This window comes from Ictalurus furcatus, chromosome 3, assembly GCF_023375685.1.
Source record: "Ictalurus furcatus strain D&B chromosome 3, Billie_1.0, whole genome shotgun sequence".
In the NCBI taxonomy this organism is placed as follows: Eukaryota; Metazoa; Chordata; class Actinopteri; order Siluriformes; family Ictaluridae; genus Ictalurus; species Ictalurus furcatus.
Genome location: NC_071257.1, coordinates 3,954,019 through 3,972,749, shown reverse-complemented (window position 1 = coordinate 3,972,749; position 18,731 = coordinate 3,954,019). Strand labels below are relative to the sequence as shown.

Here is an 18,731-nt window from a genome sequence, read left to right as displayed (position 1 = left end):
AATAATAAAAAAAAAACACCTGGTATTTTTGCGATTAAATGATAAATAAGATGACATTTCAGCAAACGTCTGTAAGCATCTTTGGCTGTTGAGTGTGTTCACAATCAGTAAACTTTTACATCAAGAAATACAATTTCTTTAGGGAACAAAAGGTCACTACAATAAATAAATAAATAAATAAATAAATACCAGTAGTGTCTTGCGTTAATATTTACAAAGACCTGTCGTATTTAATATTTTTTATTTTTGTCCTGCTGGTGAGGCCGTAATGATGAAACCATGCTCTCTGTGACGTTCACTGTGATTTTTTTATTTCCAGGTGGTGTTTGAGGGCATCCGTGGTGACGGGTTCGAGGGCGACATCGCCATTGACGATGTCTCCGTCACCAAAGGGAAGTGCAAGCAGGAGAAGCTCCCCGAAACAGGTTGGTACTTATAGAATTGGAGAACTTTTTATATCTAAAAGACCTGAAAACTCCGTGACGGAACTGGAAGATCCCTTTAATAACAAGATCCGGGGGTTTCTTGCGTAGATTGTGATAACACGGTTTTATAAGCGGTTTATGTGGAATGGCCGCATGTGTAAGTTGTTAGTGTAGAAGCGATAACGTTTAACTTATGAAACCAGAAGTTCTGCTGTTATAGTAAACACTTTCTGATCAATCAAGAACAGCTCTGTGGTATAAATATGCATATAGCATGGGCAAGGAGTAAAACTGCAGTAGACGAAGCTGTAAAATGCAGCTGTCGTATGAAGAAAATAAACAAAGAATAATATTCGAAACTGTAGGAAGTTCAATTCTTTATAGCAATTGACAAATTTCTTATATTTTAAAAAAAGAGAAAAGTATCTATCTATAAATCAATGTTTTATTCTTAACCAAAGCAATACAAAATTGACGATATAGCACAGACGTAAATAATTTGTTGAGTGAAAAATATATTTATCAGAACGTACAGGATTTCGGCGAGTTTTTGTGATTCTTGCAGCCAAAAATGCTCGATTTTGCTGCGGTTTTTTTTTTTAATTGGCGTGATTGCGATTCTGCGATGTTGAATTTGTGGGATTTTTTTGAAGTGACGTTTGTTGATGATATTAAAAAAAATATATATTTTTTTGAAGTGAGGTCACATGGCACGTGTTGACCCAAATCTGCAGAACATCTGTGGTCATTTTGAAAAAATTGCAAGCTCTTCCGAGTGCTTGATTTTGTGTTATTTTCTTCAATCGAGAATATACCTTTTCAGCATGTTCGCCTCACACCTCCAGGGTCCAGGGTTCGATTCCCGCCGGGGCCATGTGTGTGCGGAGTTTGCATGTTCTCCCCGTGCTGCGGGGGTTTCCTCCGGGTACTCCGGTTTCCTCCCCCGGTCCAAAGACATGCATGGTAGGCTGATTGGCGTGTCTAAAGTGTCCGTAGTGTATGAATGGGTGTGTGAGTGTGTATGTGATTGTGCCCTGCGATGGATTGGCACCCTGTCCAGGGTGTACCCCGCCTTGTGCCCGATGCTCCCTGTGAAAGGCTCCAGGTTCCCCGTGACCCTGAAGAAGGAGTAAGTGGTAGAAGATGGATGGATGGATGGATGGAAAATATACCTTTTTCTGAAGTATTTAAAAAAAAATTTTAAATATACTTTTAAATATAATTAAAATATTTTTTTTATACCCTTTGAGTGAAAAGAATTCGATAAGGATTGTAACACAGGTGACGGAGGATTTTGTTATTAGGCATGCAAAGAAATAAAACCACAGTTGGCATCTAATAGGAGACTTGAGGAAAATAAATTTTTCCTTTTTAAAAAAAAAAAAAAAAAAAATTTTTCAACTACTTCTCCTACTTGGTTGCTACTGGTTCCTCAAATGAACATCACAAGGCTTGGTTCTGATATTAGAGAAAGATAAGTGGTCTAAAGAGAACAAAACATCGTCATAGGGATTTCTCTTTCTGGGAATAATCCAGGCCCATGCCAGCCAATCCAGTGAAAGCTAGAAGAGCTCGTGCCTGGCACAGCGCTGGTGTTTCTGGCCCGTTCCTCTCTCCAGTTAGGCCCCTGTTGCACTCCTCCTCAGTAAATACGGGCACAGCGACAGGAAAAAAAAAATGCTGAAAGAAAGCAGGCGACAGTCCAGAGTGCCATTGTCTCCCATCACCGTCATACACAACTAAGAGGAGTATGATGTAAATGTACATTAATTTGAGAAGATCGATGGGATTCATGGCGTTGATTCAGTGGGCCTCCAGTAGACTCGCTACAAACCGACACTGATGATGCGCACTGGAGTCCAAAGTTGTGTGCTCACTATTAAGAAGTAGTTGATTCTATTCATTAATAATACTGTTTTAAAAAAAAATGTATAACGCTTTTATATTTAGATCGTTATTGAGCAAGCCAGAAGCATCGGTCATAAGGATAAACTCCCTGAGATGATCCGAGGAAGAAACCTTGAGAGGAACCAGGCTCAAACGGGAACGACTTCTGGGTGATACCAGATAGTTGGATTATAAATCATTCCGCTTCTCTCTCTCTCTCTCTGTGTATATATATATATATATATATATATATGTGTGTGTGTGTGTGTGTGTGTGTGTGTATGTATATATGTGCATCCATAAAACTGGAATTGGCCTAAATCAAACTTTAAAACAAAAGGGATGTGTATAAATGGTATATTGGGCTTGACATGAGGGACTTGGGGCATTCTAGTGTGAACATAGTGTTAGGTTCAAGTCCAGATCACATGATGCGCTGATGAAAGGGTGGGGATTTGAGCATAAGCTGTTATAAGCTGGGATATTTTTGTGAGACCATTCACAGAAGCAGAAGGTGTGGAAGCTCCCAGCAGAATACCAGTTCGAGAACATGGAATCAAAGCGAAACGTATAGATGTATGAAGCTGTCAAAGCCAAACATCAGCTAAACACATTACTGTAATGAACTTTGTCAACTCGATCTAACAACTCCATTTTTTTCCTTCTACACTTCTGCTATATTTCTGCTTTAATATCTCCAGGTTGTTTCCAGTTTGCACTTAGATGCTGTTTTTTTTTTGTTTTTTTTTTTAACATCTAATAAAACTTTCATTGGTTTCGGAAACTCAGGGAGAGGTGCGACAAAAGGTAACCCCGTCCTTACTGGATTTGTTTGCATCAAGTGCCTGACTTACACACTTGAGGGGAATATATACACGCTGTAGAAATCCATTCAACTCATCCCCCCTCATTCAAGATGATGTAAAATTTAAAATCAATATACAGCTTGTACCTGTGGAGCGGAGGGTTTGTACAGTATCGATACTCATTCTGTCTATATTCATCGTTGACCTTTTGCCTGCTTTCTCCTTCGTGTCTTTGGATTTCTGTACGAGCCTGACGGTGGTATCTTTAACCCGTTGCCTGTTCGCGTTGACATGAAATTCAAGTGAAGTTGAATTGAATATATGTCTAGCGGTCTGGGAAAACACACGAGGTGTCTCACTGACTGAATTCTGGTGGTCAGAAAAAACAAAAAAAACCCAGAAAAAACTGCTTTTGCGGTTTTTCCGCAATTTTTATTGTTTTTTCAAGAAAAGCAATATATTATAATGAAATAGATTTTGCCCAAATGACATGGAAATGTTTTTACTTACTTACAAAAGATTTTCAAAGATCACGTAAGGTAGATAAGGAGTCACAACATGTTTATATTTAGATTTTATTTAGTACATGTTCAATTAAATGCAAATTAAGTTTAAAAAAAAACAAAAAAAAAACCCCACACACACACAATAGGGTGTGCTATTATCGAAAAAGAAATAGCGATAACCAACTTTTCCATCAAAGATCTAAATCTTTGTACTTAAGAACTTATTAAATGGCTGCTCTTCCAATCGAATGAGATTAATGAACATTTTATTAAAGGAGAACAAAGAAATAAGCTGACAGATAAAAGACAGAGAATTAATTGTAAGATAAATATATTCATTTTAGTCATCAAAATCTTACTTTTTTTTTTCCTGATTAGATCTTTTTGCTAAAATGTATTTTTTTTTAAAACTTAAAAAAAGCCCTTTTTTTTGGCCACAATAAGTGATTTCTTTTTGTTCGCCCCATGAATGCGTATTTGATAAATGCAATGAAATGTAATTCATTAATCAACAATGACGTTGACTTTTTTTTTTTTAATTGTACGTTGTAAGCACTAGAGTGAAACTACTCTTTAGATTGAATTGAAACCCGTTTCATATTTCCAGCCAACGAATGCAGTGTTTCAGGGTTATTAGAAAGATGTTGTACAGTATAATATGAGCACTTGCATGCCGTCTGGACAGGAAGCTGGGGCGCAATCATTTGGATTATTGGCCAAATGCACTTTTTACCATACGAGTTCTTTTTCATTGCCTGTAGTAAAGTCTGTGACCTTAGACCAATCAGAGATGGAAATCTTATTAGATGTTTACAGTATGCCTTTCCTCTTCCCAACCCCCCCCCCCCCCCCCCCCCCCCCTTTTTTTTTTTTTTTTTTTTTTTTTTTTTTAAAAAAGCTGCAAAAAAGTAATGCTGGAAGGGAAGCGAGTGAGCTCCGCAAGTCACCACTCAATTATTAAAGTCGAAAGCTGAGGACAGAATCCAAGAACTGTTGCCTGTTGTTGCAGCTTACACTTGATAATATATATTGTAGTCTCGTCGTGTGTGTGTGTGTGTGTGTGTGTTTCTATTCTGTTTGAGTCAAAACATCACTTTTTTACGGTTGCGTTCGGTTTTGTTTCGTTTTATTCTGGTGTACTTGAGCTAATTTTTGTTTTTAAAAAAAAAAAAAATTAGTTTATTATTAAAAATGGAGCCATCTGTGAAGGATCGTTCTAGCATGAAACGTTACGTGCTCGGGTGAATTACTTAAACGAAGAACAGTTATTTTTGCAATCGTGTTTTACTCTTCATCCTACTCTTAGCATTCTGAGGCCCACAAGCGCCTCCTCCTGTGCAGAAATAAGAGTAGTAGTAGTAGTCGCTGACGCAGCATCGTCGAGGATACACTGTTTATACCTTTTAGTATGTAACATGTACTTGGAAATATATACACGTTGGTAGACGTCGGTGAGGTACCACCTCAGTGACCAGGAAAGGGGGAGTTTAGCACCCTGTTTTGACTGTATTCTAGTCTGTTCGGTTCTGCTGTATTCTGATATCCTGTATTGCTCCGTTCTATATGGTTCTATTCCATTCTGTTTCCTGTTCCATTCTGCTATATTATGTTATATTCGGTACTGTTCCATTCTAGTCTCTTCTATACTGTTCTATTCCATTCTTTCCCAGCCCATTCGGTCCGGTTCTATTCTATTCCACTCGGTTCCGTTCCATTCTATTCTTTTACTTTCTGTACTTTGTTCCGTTCTATTCTATTCTGTTTTGTTGTGTTCTGTTGTATCCTGTATCGTTCTGTTCTAGTCGAAGCTGTACTATTCTATTCCGTTCTTCTCCATTCTGTTGGAACACATCCTGTTCAATTTTATTTCCGTGCTATTGTGTCCTGTTCCCTTCTATTCCGCTCTATTCTGTTCTATTCCGTTCAATTCTATTCTGTTGTTTCATTCTATTCTGTTCCAGTATGTTTGTACTCTGTTCTATTCTGAAAGGTTTTTATTCTAGTCTGTTCTAGTGTTTTCTGTCCTGTTCCATTCCATTCTTCTCCATTCTATTCGAACACGTTCTATTCGATTATATTCCATGCTATTGTGTCCTGTTGTATTCTATTCCACTCTATTCTGTTCTATTCCATTCAGTTGTGTTCTTTTCTGTATTTTCTATGATATTTTCTATTATATTCCATTGTTTCATTCTATTCTGTTGTATTCTACTTTATTCTGTTTCATTCTATTCTGTTGTGTTCTATTCCGCTCTATTTTGTTCTAACTAGCTCTCTTCTGTTCTATCCAGCTCATCTTTTCTATTTCTTCTACTTTTATTTCTTGTTTTTATTTTTTGCTGCGTCACTCCTCTCTGCCGTTGGCTGTCATATCAGGTGCTGCCGATGGCATGTGTCTTTATGTTCTCTCTCAGATGACAAATAATGGGTAGCGGCAGCAGCATTGACACTGTCTGTGTGTGTGTGTGTGTGTGTGTGTGTGTGTGTGTGTGCTTTGAACCCCCATCCTGGATTGAGTGTTTACTTAAGCTCATGTTGTTACAAAGTGCTATGTCTGTTGTTATTCCTTTTGCTTTTGCCTTTTTGTGTTTGAGGAATATCTTACACCTATATATGCAAGAAGAGAGGTGTAGGATTTGATCTAAAGCTTCTATAAACAGTAGATATTTCCTTTCTCGTATGAGGTGCCGTATTGCTTTTTGTTTAACTCCCAGTGCAGATCAGGGCCGTGAGAACTGTGAGATCTTTACGTCGTGCAGTAGTGAAAGTATTTAGTGTGCGAATGCATATGAATAGTGATGAGCCTGCAGTTCTGCACTGCCCCAGAGAGAATGAACATGCGCTGTAGCGTGACACTATGCTTTCGTATCATACAAGCTACATGAAAATCTTAAGATCGTATTTCATCAGGAACTTTAATGGTTTTGTTTGCTTTTATTTACCCACAGTATATCTTTATTGCTTATATTTATATATTTTACATTTAAGCCTCTCAAACACTGTTAGACAGTTAGACAATTGGGAATCCCAAATGGCTTTCTCATCAGCATATATCATAATTGTTTGTCACCTCATATTTATGCCCTAAAGGAAGTCATGGATGACTGAAAGGGTTCCTGAACATTTATGCCATCTTAAAAAGTAAAATACGTATATCCCAACTTGTTTCAGTTACTATCTATCTCTGTCTATCTATCTATCTGCAGGGTTAGGTTATATATATATATATATATATATATATATATATAAAAATAGAGTATATTGTGATTTTTTTTTTTTAACAAAAGATCAAAATGTTAAACAATAAAGACAATTTTTCACAGCCTTCTTTGCGCATATTTACCAAGGGTGCCAATATTAGTGCGGGGCTGTCTGCCTGTCTCTCTCTCTCTCTTTCATTCTATCTCTCTCTCTCGCTCTCTCTCTTTCCCTATCTCTCTCGCTCTATCTATCTCTTTCTCTCTCTCTCTATCTATCTCTTTCTCTCTCTCTCGCTCTATCTCTTTCTCTCTGTCTCTTGCTCTATCTATCTCTTTCTCTCTCTCGCTCTCTCTCATTCCATCTATCCCTTTCCCCCCCCCCTCTCTCTCTCTCTCGCTCTCTCTCTATCTGTCTCTCTCTCTCTCTCTCTCGCTCTATCTATCTCTTTCCCTCTCTCTCTCTCTCTCTCTCTCTCTCGCTCTATCTATCTATCTATCTAATCTAACTCTCTCTGTCTAATCTATTTGGATATTTTTACTTCCATTAAAGATTTCGGTCATAGTTTCAGTGTAAGGTTGAGATGAATAAAAACTTTTAGCCCATCTTTATTTTCCACGTGTGCCCGTAACTCTGGAGCTGACTGAATGTTGAATGGAATGTAAAAACGGTTTATGATTTAGCCTAGCGTGATCGCTGATATTTACAAATGTATGTTTTTAAAGAAATAATTACATGTATGTATATTAAAGCCTTTTCTTGGTAGATTTATATATGAAGGCGACAAAAAAAAAAGAAAACCTAAAAATTTTAAATCTCGGTTTTCTGTCTTCAAATATGTCAATCTTGTGAAAATCCTAATCGATTAGTACGTTCATTTTGACCGCCCCGGTATCGATAGGCATGTGTACACATGCACTTATAGTTAGCATACATCCACTTGAAGCGATCTTCCATTACTGACCCGCGCTAGAAAAATTGCCAACTCCTTCAAAGGTCCTTGAGAAGCGACAGATGCTTCAGTTGTACTTCACTGAAACGGAAGAATAAGGAACTTTATTAAAAATGTATTGATTTACTGCCAGCCCTAGAAAACATTTTATATAAATAATATTGATCTCTTCAATAGAAAGCTACTCTTTATGTATTAAACCGATTTTGCTGCTGACATGCATGCATAATGCACTCCATGTGTGTGTTTATATGTGCCTGCATGCTTGAAAGACCGAGAGAGGGAGAAATCCTTAACGTCTTTCCGTACCAAAATACAGCAATGCGTTCGTTTGTACTTCATGGAGAGCCGTTTTATGAGTTTTATGGAAAGCTGCTCCTCAGTTCGGATGAATTTGATTGGTTTTTAATTGTCCTCTTGCTACGCGTTCTTGTCGATAAGGTCATATCTACGCTTTTAGTCTGCCCGAGGCATAGCCGTACATCGATGATACCAAAGCGCAACCCGTACTGTAATTTAGCGCCCTGATAGCGTGAGAAGGCCTGAGAACATTTTATGAAGCATAATTACTCACTCCTTCCCTACCTTCTCCAAAATTAAGTTTCCGCTTCCCTCTTCAAAGTCAGGACTTTAGCTATTATACACTTAAACGCCTTTTTCCCCCCTTTCCTGCCCCACCTAAAAATAGATTACGGCATGAAAGCTGAGCGTTATAGCGTAGTAAAGTATTATACACAAGTTTTAGTCCAATATCATTTGCCATTTAAATAAATCCATACAAATATTCTTCCAGAATAGAGTGGGATGGTTAAGTGATTTGAATGTGAATTGAACATTGGGTGAGAAGATTTCTACTTTTACATAATATAAAAAAACAACTGTATGCTTATTATGAACATTAGTAGCATTTAGAGGCGGGGTACAGTGGCTTAGTGTTTAGCACGCATACCTCGCATCTTCGAGGCTGGGGGCTTGAATCCCACGTCCACCCTGGGTGTGAGAAGTTTGCATGTTGTCCATTAGCTTTGGGGGTTTCCTCGGGGTACTCCGGTTTCTTCCCCCAGTCCAAAGACGTGCGTCGTAGCTTCCAAAATTGTCCGTATTTTGTGAATGCGTGTGCCAGGGTGTCCCCTGCCTTATACCCCGGCTCCAGGTTCTCCCGTGATGCCGTGCGGGATAAGCGGTATGGAAAACGGATGGCTAGATAGTAGCATGTAATAATATAACGATGGGATAAGACACACTGTTATTAATTCCTCATGCGGAAATGAAGGTGTCACAGCAGCATGAAAGTCAGAAAAGAAATAAGAATAGCGAGGTAGAAAATAAATAACGATCAATGTGACTATGATAGTGTCTCAAAATAGAAACACGTGACAGAGGCATGGCGTGTAGACAAATTACAAAACCGAGTCCCTTGGATTCATTCGACGTGCTGAATCCTTCTTGGGGTCTTTTTCATAACAATTTTAAACACCAGAATATGGCTCGTCCTGCCGAATAACATTTGAACATTTAACCTGTTGGGAACGAATACAGTATGTCACTCACTCACTCATGTAATTGCTCTTTATTTATACAAACGATGGGGTATAATTATATACGACCGGTTATTCATTGATTACTGCAACTCGAGTTGAGTCAACAGTGTCTGAATCCGAACCAGCAAAAAAAAAAAAACCTTGCTAAATGTCCCACTGCAGTCGTCTGTTTGCACATATAGGCAATAATCGAATTATTAATTATCTAATTATTGACCTTAATCTGAGTACGATAATAATGTGATTAAGGTGTTTACATGAGTCGCTTTTAGAATACTCCTGTCATGTTTCCGTTTTACATGTTTTAGAACATAATTAGATTAACAGTCCACGTCATCACGTCAGCGCGCCACGCCGTCCGACGTCCCTCCAGAATTTCACGTATCGGCATACAGTTCGTCTACGTTATGGTACCGTATACAGTTTTGGGTGTTTTTATTTATTTATTTTTTACGAACGCTTTAAGTGCAGTTAATTATTTGTCATGCTATACGTGCTAATAGACAACTGCTTGAAGCGGTGGGTGTGTCCCAAATCGCGTAGTTAACGTCTATATAGTAGCCGAGATACATGTATTTTTCCCCACTACAGGCCTATGGTAGGAAAGTATGCGATTTGGGACACAGCCGAACTCTCTTGTTCGCCGTAAAACTGCCGTGTGTGATCGTGTCCTGTGCGGTGAAAACTCCGGCACGACGTTCATAATGTGATTAAGGTGTTTACATGTCACTACTACACATCCATAACGCGACTAAAACAGGAGTACTCCACCTGTCTTAATTAGATTATTGCTTACTTCGATTATGACCTTAATTAGATTAAGGTAAGTAAAAATGGCTGTTTACATGGTAGTTTCTTAATTAGAGTATGGTCTTAATCGGATTAAGAGTGGATTATTCTTGTCCATGTAAACGCAGCTAGTGTCATGAAGCAACGTCACAAAAGTCAAGATGTAGATTTAAATCCGCAATGAACAAGCCAGAGGCGACAATGGCAATGAAAAAGTCCCCGAGACATGGATGCAGGCAAAGCGAAAGTAAAGTGTAAATGTAAATTTCACAATAATCAGTGTGTTGCACTGAAATGCATCTGATTGGACAGTCTTTAAGGTTACAAAGTAGGCCTTGGGTACAAGTCGACAGTATCCAGGTGTGTTTATCCACCGCAACAACGGTGACCCTGGCCTAAAAAGTATGAGAAGTGCACTTCTGCAAAGACTGCACCTGAAATAACTCATTTCCTTTTTGTTCTCGTCCCCAGCCGTGCTTCCAGGAACAGCCCGACGCCTTCAGCCCGCTACACTGACCGAGCTGCTCGTTAGCTCCATGTGCCTCTACGTCCTGCTATTCTCCAGATGATGGATGATACATCTGTTCATACCCTCGCACCCACCGCCCCCCCTGTGGCATCAACCAACACTGCCCAGATATGTTCCTTCCTACCTTCTCCCTCCTCTCCTGTCTCTTTTTTTTTTTTATTTTCATTTTTCCATCATTCACATTATTTTCCTTGCATTTCCTGGTCACGTTTCTCCATGCTCGGCTTGACCTTGCGCTGACCTTGCGCTTGCCGTCGTCTCCCTAGACCTGCTCTCTGTTTCCGTCTCTGACTTGAACACCACGATTCAACTCAATGGCTTGCCATACCTCCATACCTTTTGCTATGACTAGTCGAATCCACGTTCATGATATTCTTTATATTTGCATCGCATCAGTATGTATGTATGTATGTATGTATGTATGTTTTATTATTTATCCCCGACTACCCTCCCTCTCCACCCTCTCTGTGTTGCTGACACACCAAAGTGTCAATTATGTTACCAAAGATGATGGCGGTTCTTCAGATGAAGCGAAGGTTGGGGCAAACACGGGCTGAAATGCTCTTTAAAGCGACGTGTCACTCATCCCTTAAGACTGTCCTGCACAGAAACGTGAATTCTCGGGACGGATCAGCAGAATGTAGGGTGAAAAATGAGGACAGCCAAATGAAATGCTGTCCATTTGGACGAATGGAAGAGAACCTGTACAGTTACATGTATATGATATATTACCTAAGTATCAACACATGGATAATGACAGCGAGTTCTGAGACTAATCATGACTCAGAGTATGATCAAGTTAAACTAAAGAAGCACAAATTTATATGCTTTTTTTTTTTTTTTTTTAAATCACTTTCGTTTCCCCGTGTGGTATTTTTGTCCATCTACAAATTTGCTGTATGCCTTGTCCCTTACTATAAATGACGTTTCCTGCCTTGCTGCTGAACAGAATGGTGGCTGAACTTTACGTCAAAGGGTAGTCCTATATCGGACACGTCTACCCTCGCCCCACCATCCTCCGACACAACGGCAACCCGTATTATCTATACGTTAAACCGCATGTTGAACTGTGTGCCGATCGGCGCTCACCGGCGACGGACTAACGGACATCAGAACTGACTGATTTCCCCAAGTGCAGGAGCACGAGGTCCATAAGGACTCCAAAGACGGGCTTCCCAGAAGGTCTGCATGCTCCACCCACGTTTCTGATGATCCTATAGCGAAAAAGCCAAGTTGCTAAAGAGGATTTGTATAGTGCAGGTGCATCCAAATGAGTGCCGTGTTCCGACTTGGACGTTCGAAAGAGGAACAGGACCGTGCTGCCAGCAAGCAAGGAGACATCTAGTTTTGGCACAAAGCAAACCATCTTTCAATGAACTGCTCATCGAGAAATAACGGACATCCACATTTCACACGAAGCAATACAGCATAATAATGATTCTTCAAAGCTGAGCACATATTTAGTGAAATGTGCCATCATCACAGTCGACGCTTTGAGCAAAATGTATCATACGCTTATCCCGACAACTCGTACGTTTCGAAGAGTCGACTTTTACTGTGAACCGTTTGACTAAGTTCCCAGAGAGTGCATCAGGGTTCTCTATTAGGTCCTCTGTGAATGGCATTTACTCACAATTTACTCATTACTACAAATGACCATGAATGACCGATTTTGTGGACTTTTATTAAGGAGCACAAGCATATATAAATATATATAAATATGAGAATCACACAGATAATGGAAGAAACCATGTGTGCCTCTGTCAGAGTATACACATTATAGGCGACCTGGTCATCATAACATTTTAGATGCTATGAAACAATCATATATAAATTTGGTTTTGACCCAGTATTATTCATGCTCATATGCTCTGCCATATTATATGTTCAATATGCAATGTCTAATCACTGAGCTTTTAGTGTGAGATTAGTTTTCTGAAGTCACGTCGTGGTTTGCCTCATTCTTGAGCCCTGCTTGTAAAATTTGCTCACATTCATATTTAACCAGTGCATATTTATCTTAAGATGCTATATCGCTCAGATCTGCTACATTCCGGTAAAGGTGTTGACTTGCATCTCAGGTCTTTTTTTTTTTTTTTTTTTTTTTAAAAGTACGTACCAAGAGCAGAGCCTTTTAGATTTCTCTTTTGCTTCTGGTCCAGTCGACTGTACCTGTACGTTACATAGTTTTTAGGCCTGTGTGTTACCATTCATGCTAACACGTGCACTTGGCTTGACCAGCCATTTATCATCATAAATAAAATGCTTCCAGAACAGAATAATTAGACTCGAAAAAGGAAACGATGGAAAGGGAATTAATTATTTACTCTTTAAAATAAAATTTTTATTATTATTATTATTAATATTATTATTTCAAATGGGTCGATTTGGAAACCCAGTGCTGGGTCCAATATGGACAAACCCAGCATGGGTTGCTTGAACCCAGTGAGGTCGGGTTAGTATGTTGAGCCAGTGTACTGGTTTGATTTTCACAGTGCTAGCCAATAATCTAAGATAATGTTACAAAGAAAATGTAGCTAGAAGTAACGATAACAATTATGTAGCAGCCCAAAATTGAACTGTTAATGTAATTATGTAATAATTTAAGGATCTATCTTTACATTTAGGAAGCCAAGAAGCCAATTTCGGACACATTTTCCCCTTAAATAAACTTGGATAGCGTTCTTGTCACATGTCGGCATTGTGTATCAAGCCAATGGGGGGAGAAAAAACAGAGTTCGTTATTGCCTGCATAACTAATATCTAGTTAATACAGAAATTCAACTTGAAATGTTTGTACTAAATGAAAAGTTATCTGTCAACAAAAAACAAACTACATTGCTTGTTTTTTTTTTTTTTTGTGTGTGTGTGTGCGCCGCATTGGTGCAGTGGAAAATTTTGGAAAGATGAATATTTCCATGACATGCCTGTTCCCTTTCAGCTCCACCCCCTTGACCCACCTTGCTAAGGGTCATTATCAACCCAGATTACACTGCTTACTCGTTTACTCGTATATTTTTCTCAATGTTGCCTCATTTTACACGCATTCCAAATATCACTTGCTTCACGTAAAGTCTATACCAAGCTTCATCTAGACATTTCATGTACCTCAGTAGATATTAGGCTAGCACAGAGAGTTCAGATCGCACATATAACGTATTTTAAGGTGAAGGGATACATTCACGAATCCTTTTTTGATCCGTTATTCCCGTCGACGTTCCGCTCAAATTGGTTTATTAATATCGATATCATCATGCTGCAACCGAGAGACCGTGTGCATGTGCGAGGATTGCATGTCACGTAAACGTCAACGTCACCTGCCACGGCGTGTGCATGTGTGAGAAAGAAATGTAGAGACGGGTTAACTGTAAGACTGGCGCGTTTCAATAGTAGGGATGGAAATGATCATTACGCACAATTGTAAAGATTTGCCTAAGTGGGTTGGAGAGTGTATGTCTTGTCCTTGGTTCATCGCTAATGGCACTTTTCTCTCTCTTTTTCTCCACTTCTGGTTTGCACGGTGTTTCTTCCCCTCCCGTTAGAATGTGTCTCGTCGTTACGGGAGGTCAATTTCATTGCTTTGAGTTAAATGAGTAAATGGGGCTCAGATAAATGCGCGCTCATTTGCCCCGAATGGCCTTTAGATGAACTACGGAGAACGAGTTTGAGTCGGACGATGAACAGAAATGTATGCGCGCAACCAGAAAACGACCTTAAATATGTGCCCCCTCCAGAGAGCTCAGAAAATCAGCACTGACAAACTTCCTTCAAGTGACTCGGTGGCTTTACGGCTTCTGCTTCCAAGCTGTTTCTTCTTATGATCCACATACTAACTGCAATGTTGAGTTAGTTAGGTTATTAAACAGACATATGCAGTGTTGCAGACCCGCGTCTTGGCATCGGGACTGTTGTGAGCATGTGCAGATTTAATGTTCTACGTGTTTAAAAGACGTCGGCGTACGTTACTTTGTGAACACACTGAACGACAGACGTACGCGTAATACAGTCACCGTCCGCTCTATTAGGAACGCCTGGACATATTCGCCGTACATCAGGCAATTACGTCACAGCAGTGCGATGCATAAAATCATGCAGATATCACGTCGAGTTTCAGTTAATGTTCAGATCAAACGTTGCGTGGTACTTTTTTCCCCACATTCTTCTAGACTGGATGCCCAGTGTAGCCTTAGAGTCCTGTTTTTAGCTGACTGGAGTGGAACCCGATTTGGTCTTCTGCTAGTGTAGCTCACCTGCTGCAATTTTTGACCTGTTAGGATGCTTTTCTGCTCAACACGTCTGTAAAGAGTGGTCATTTGAGTTACCGTAGCCTTCCTGTCAGCTCGAACAAGTCCGGCCGTTCTCCTCTGAGCTTTCCTATCAACAAGGCACTTCCACCCATAAAAAATTAGCAGTATCTGAAATACACGAAGCAGCAGGTCTGGCACCAACAACCATGTCACGATCAAAGTCACGTTTTGTTCGACGTGAACATCAAGTGACGCTCATGATCTGTCATCGGGACGATTTTGCGCACTGCACTGCTGCCACGTGATGATGATGATCGCACGAACGTGCAGATGTTCTTAATAAAGTGGACGGTGAGTGTGTATTCGAAACACAACGTTACCGCTTTAGGAGTATGCCGTATCAGTTTCATTTTCTTCCGTTCGTCATGTCCTGGTGTAGAAACCCTGAAAGGAAAAAAAGCCCCAGTTTGTCATGAATTTGCGAATTAGCGAAACATGCTAAAACACATTTTAAATTAACGTACCGAGGTCGTCCTTTGTCAGAACGTTCACGTCCGTTCATTTTTGTACCTTGAGTGCTGAAAAACACCGTCTGATCACGACCTTGTCCGTTGCGTCATCCATTAAAGAAGAAAAGAAAAAAAAAAAGAAAGAAAAAACCCGGTGGAATCCTGTGGTGAAACTTCACGGTTCCTCACACACATGAAGATGAAGCAATCATGGTTGTACCATATGTCCTTATATTGAATTGGTCAGAGTGTATGTAAGAGCCTGAGTGAGAATGTTATTTTCTTTTTGTTATTGTCTTTTTTTTTTTCTTTCTTCAGATGTACCGGTGCACAAGTGCAAGGAAAGCTTGTAGTGCTGGCCGTTGTATATTCTCTGTCATGTACTGAACTATTTTAGAGGCAAATATATTTGAAATATGAACCCAAATAATATAAATAAATAATCATAAAAGAGCAAAACCTTTTTGTCCTTTTTTTAAAAAAAAATAAATTTATTTGTAGTGGCATATAGCAAAACAGCATCACATTCCCTAATTTATCATCATCTCATGTTCTTTAAATATAGCTTTGGCACTCAACAATACGATCAAAATCAGGTTCCCGAATAAATAAACAAACAAATAAATAAATGAAGTTGCAAACATGGAATCCCACAGCGTCGCACTGCATTTGTTAATCGCTGCCTAATTCACACCCCGCTCTGACGTTATTAACGCTGACTTTAGAAACAAGTTGACAAAACACATGCACTTAGCATTTAGCAAAGGAAAATCATTACTGAAAATGCTTGTATGTTTGTGAAGCAGGTTGAGGGGGAAATAAAAAGAGTCTGTGATCGCAAAAAAAAAAAAAAAAGATGCATAGTTTCTACTTGATTGCTGATCTGTATTTGTATGATGATTGCTGATCTGTATGATCATTGCAAATCTGACCACGCATCTTTTCTTATGCAATCAACCATCTTGTGGAATCTGCTCTGTGGATAAATCAGACATTTTTTTTCTTTTCCATATTTAGTATGCATAAGAAAAACATCGGTCTTCAAAAACGCTGATGATCAATTGTTTGTCATGAATAATAAAAGAAAAAAGATTCCAAGGTGGTGGAGTTTATTTCAATGCCGTTTTCCATCTTTGATTGCTGAGACGTGTAAGAACGCGCATGTTTTTCTGTCGCTGTGGAAACAAATTACGTAAAGGTCATTGGTTGGACACCCAGCATGCCGTTTTCTGTTTTTGTGTATCATTATGGATGAGAAACGTTTGAGAAATGGATTAAAAAATGCTAGTGTGGTCAAAACGTAGAAGCTATTTTCAAAATTGTCCTACTATGTCATTGTCAAGTATTCAAATATTAGCTGGTGGTGCAGAAGCAGTTGGTACAACAATGTTCTTCAAGAAGTCAAGGCATCGCCAACGTTAGTTGAATGTTGGTCTGGCAATTTCCTTTTTTTAATAAAAACGCTGTTTTTTTTTCTTGGCAGGCCTGATAGTTATTCGTTATGAAGTCGTTTTTCAGATCACACGTAGTGGCACTACATCGACCACTATAGTCAAGTGGCTTGTTTAATCCTGTGCCATCAGGAATTCTTGATGTAAATCCCAAGCATTCAAGGATTTACAATTTGCACAACAACTAGATTATCCTGTACCACTTAAGAATCGAAGAGACGAGCAAAACGCTATAGAACAGTTCCGAGGAGGCACAGTAATACAACCCCGATTCCAAGAAAGTTTGGGACGCAGTGTAAAATGTCAATAAAAGCAGAATGCAATGATTTTCAGATCTCATAAACCCATATGTTCTTCACAATAGAGCATTGAAAACTGTGATGGCTGGCACATGGGGATTTCATGGGGACTTTCTGTCACTGTAGAAGAGTCAGGATCTTGGGAAGCAGGCAGTGCACGGGGTCTAGTAAATGAAATGAACGTCATTTGCAGAATAGCATCCACCAGGCTTGTGTGCTCGGGGCGCTTGCATTCAGAAGTGCTTCCTGGACTAGGTCATAGTCCTCAGTTGGTGATTCAGCCTGAGGCACAAGTCACACTGGGTACCAAATCTTGTTGTCTATTTGGGGTCTTGGAGGCTGAGTCGCCAGGGTGTTCTGAGCGCAGTAGCGGATACCAAGGATTTGCTGGCCATCTTGGGCTGCAGAATGTAATGGATGATGTAATGAGTGGCGTACCAGACATGCGTCCCCGCAGGCTTTTCAACTCTACTAAGGAGAACCACAAACGGCAATGTCTTGAGTTGGCACTGGTGAAGAGGTCTTGCCGAACCCTTCCTAGAGCTGAGCTACCAGTTTCAGTTGTAGAAGCCACTCCCCTGGATGTACATACCTTCTTGACACTGTCAAAATCTTTCGAATCTGGAGCTGTTGTTACGAGCATCAATGGAAACTGTTTTTACTGCTTTAGAAGGAGAGACAGCGGCACAGCTTAGTCTGTAAGTGCATCTCGCTCAGACTCGACACTAATGAGACTTTTCTAGTTCTGCCTGATTGAGTTGTGATCGAAAACTTTAATTAGCCAATTATCTTGAGCTCTGTCATTATACTCTCAGAAATGTGTGATGAACATGAGTGCACTAATGGCTGCTTTAGTAGGGAATTTATCAGCTGTGGTTCTAGACATGGCTGATGGGTCCACTATCTGTCTCTCTCTGATTTGTATGCACAGCAATAATATACCTCACATTAACGTTATGATGAACTGCCAGTGTGTTACTTTCTCACCAGCAACAAAGTTTCGTCGAAAGATTTAGATTTTTGCTGATTGGTAGTTCATCATGGTTACGAAGTTACTAAGAACGTTGCATTTACACAAATAGCAGGTAACAGGGTGGGCTCTGGGTTTCATCCAGTTTGTCCAGTCTCCTCCCACTCAGTAGGTAGATTGGCTTCACTAAATTGTACACTAAATATGTGTGAATGTTGCCATGTGATGGACTGGTGTCCCACCTAGTGGGCAGTCCTTATGACCAGTGTTCCTAAGATAGGCTCTTAGGACGTTATGCTCCCATATCTCATACGGTCATTGGCATAACATTAGCATATCATATAACATTAGCATAAACTAGCTTTTGTAACTCTGCAACTTTTTTTCGCCAGTGATCGCTAGTGTAAAGGCAATTTTCAGAGGTATCTCTTTTAGTTCAGGAGGTAACAAGCCTTTGAGACCTCAGAGAGTTGCTGTGATGTGGGGACTTGATGGGGACTTTCTGTCACTGAAGAACAGTCAGGATCTTGGGAAGCAGGCAATGCACTGGGTCTAGTGAACGAAATGAACACCATTTACAGAACAGCATCCACCATGCTTGTGTGCTAGGGGCTCTTGCATT

At 39.7% G+C, this 18,731-nt stretch overlaps 1 protein-coding gene across 1 annotated transcript in view; it reads left to right on the top strand.

Moving 5' to 3' along the window:
• The window catches only part of LOC128605214 (MAM domain-containing glycosylphosphatidylinositol anchor protein 1), a 192,346-nt gene extending 180,152 nt beyond the window's left edge, over positions 1 to 12,194 (top strand). The window contains exons 17-18 of the mRNA XM_053620427.1: positions 320 to 425; positions 10,576 to 12,194. Of these exons, the coding sequence (XP_053476402.1) occupies positions 320 to 425; positions 10,576 to 10,673 (204 nt within the window). The 3' untranslated portion in view covers positions 10,674 to 12,194. The remainder of the gene's footprint in view (positions 1 to 319; positions 426 to 10,575) is intronic.
• The last annotated feature ends 6,537 nt before the right edge of the window (positions 12,195 to 18,731 follow it).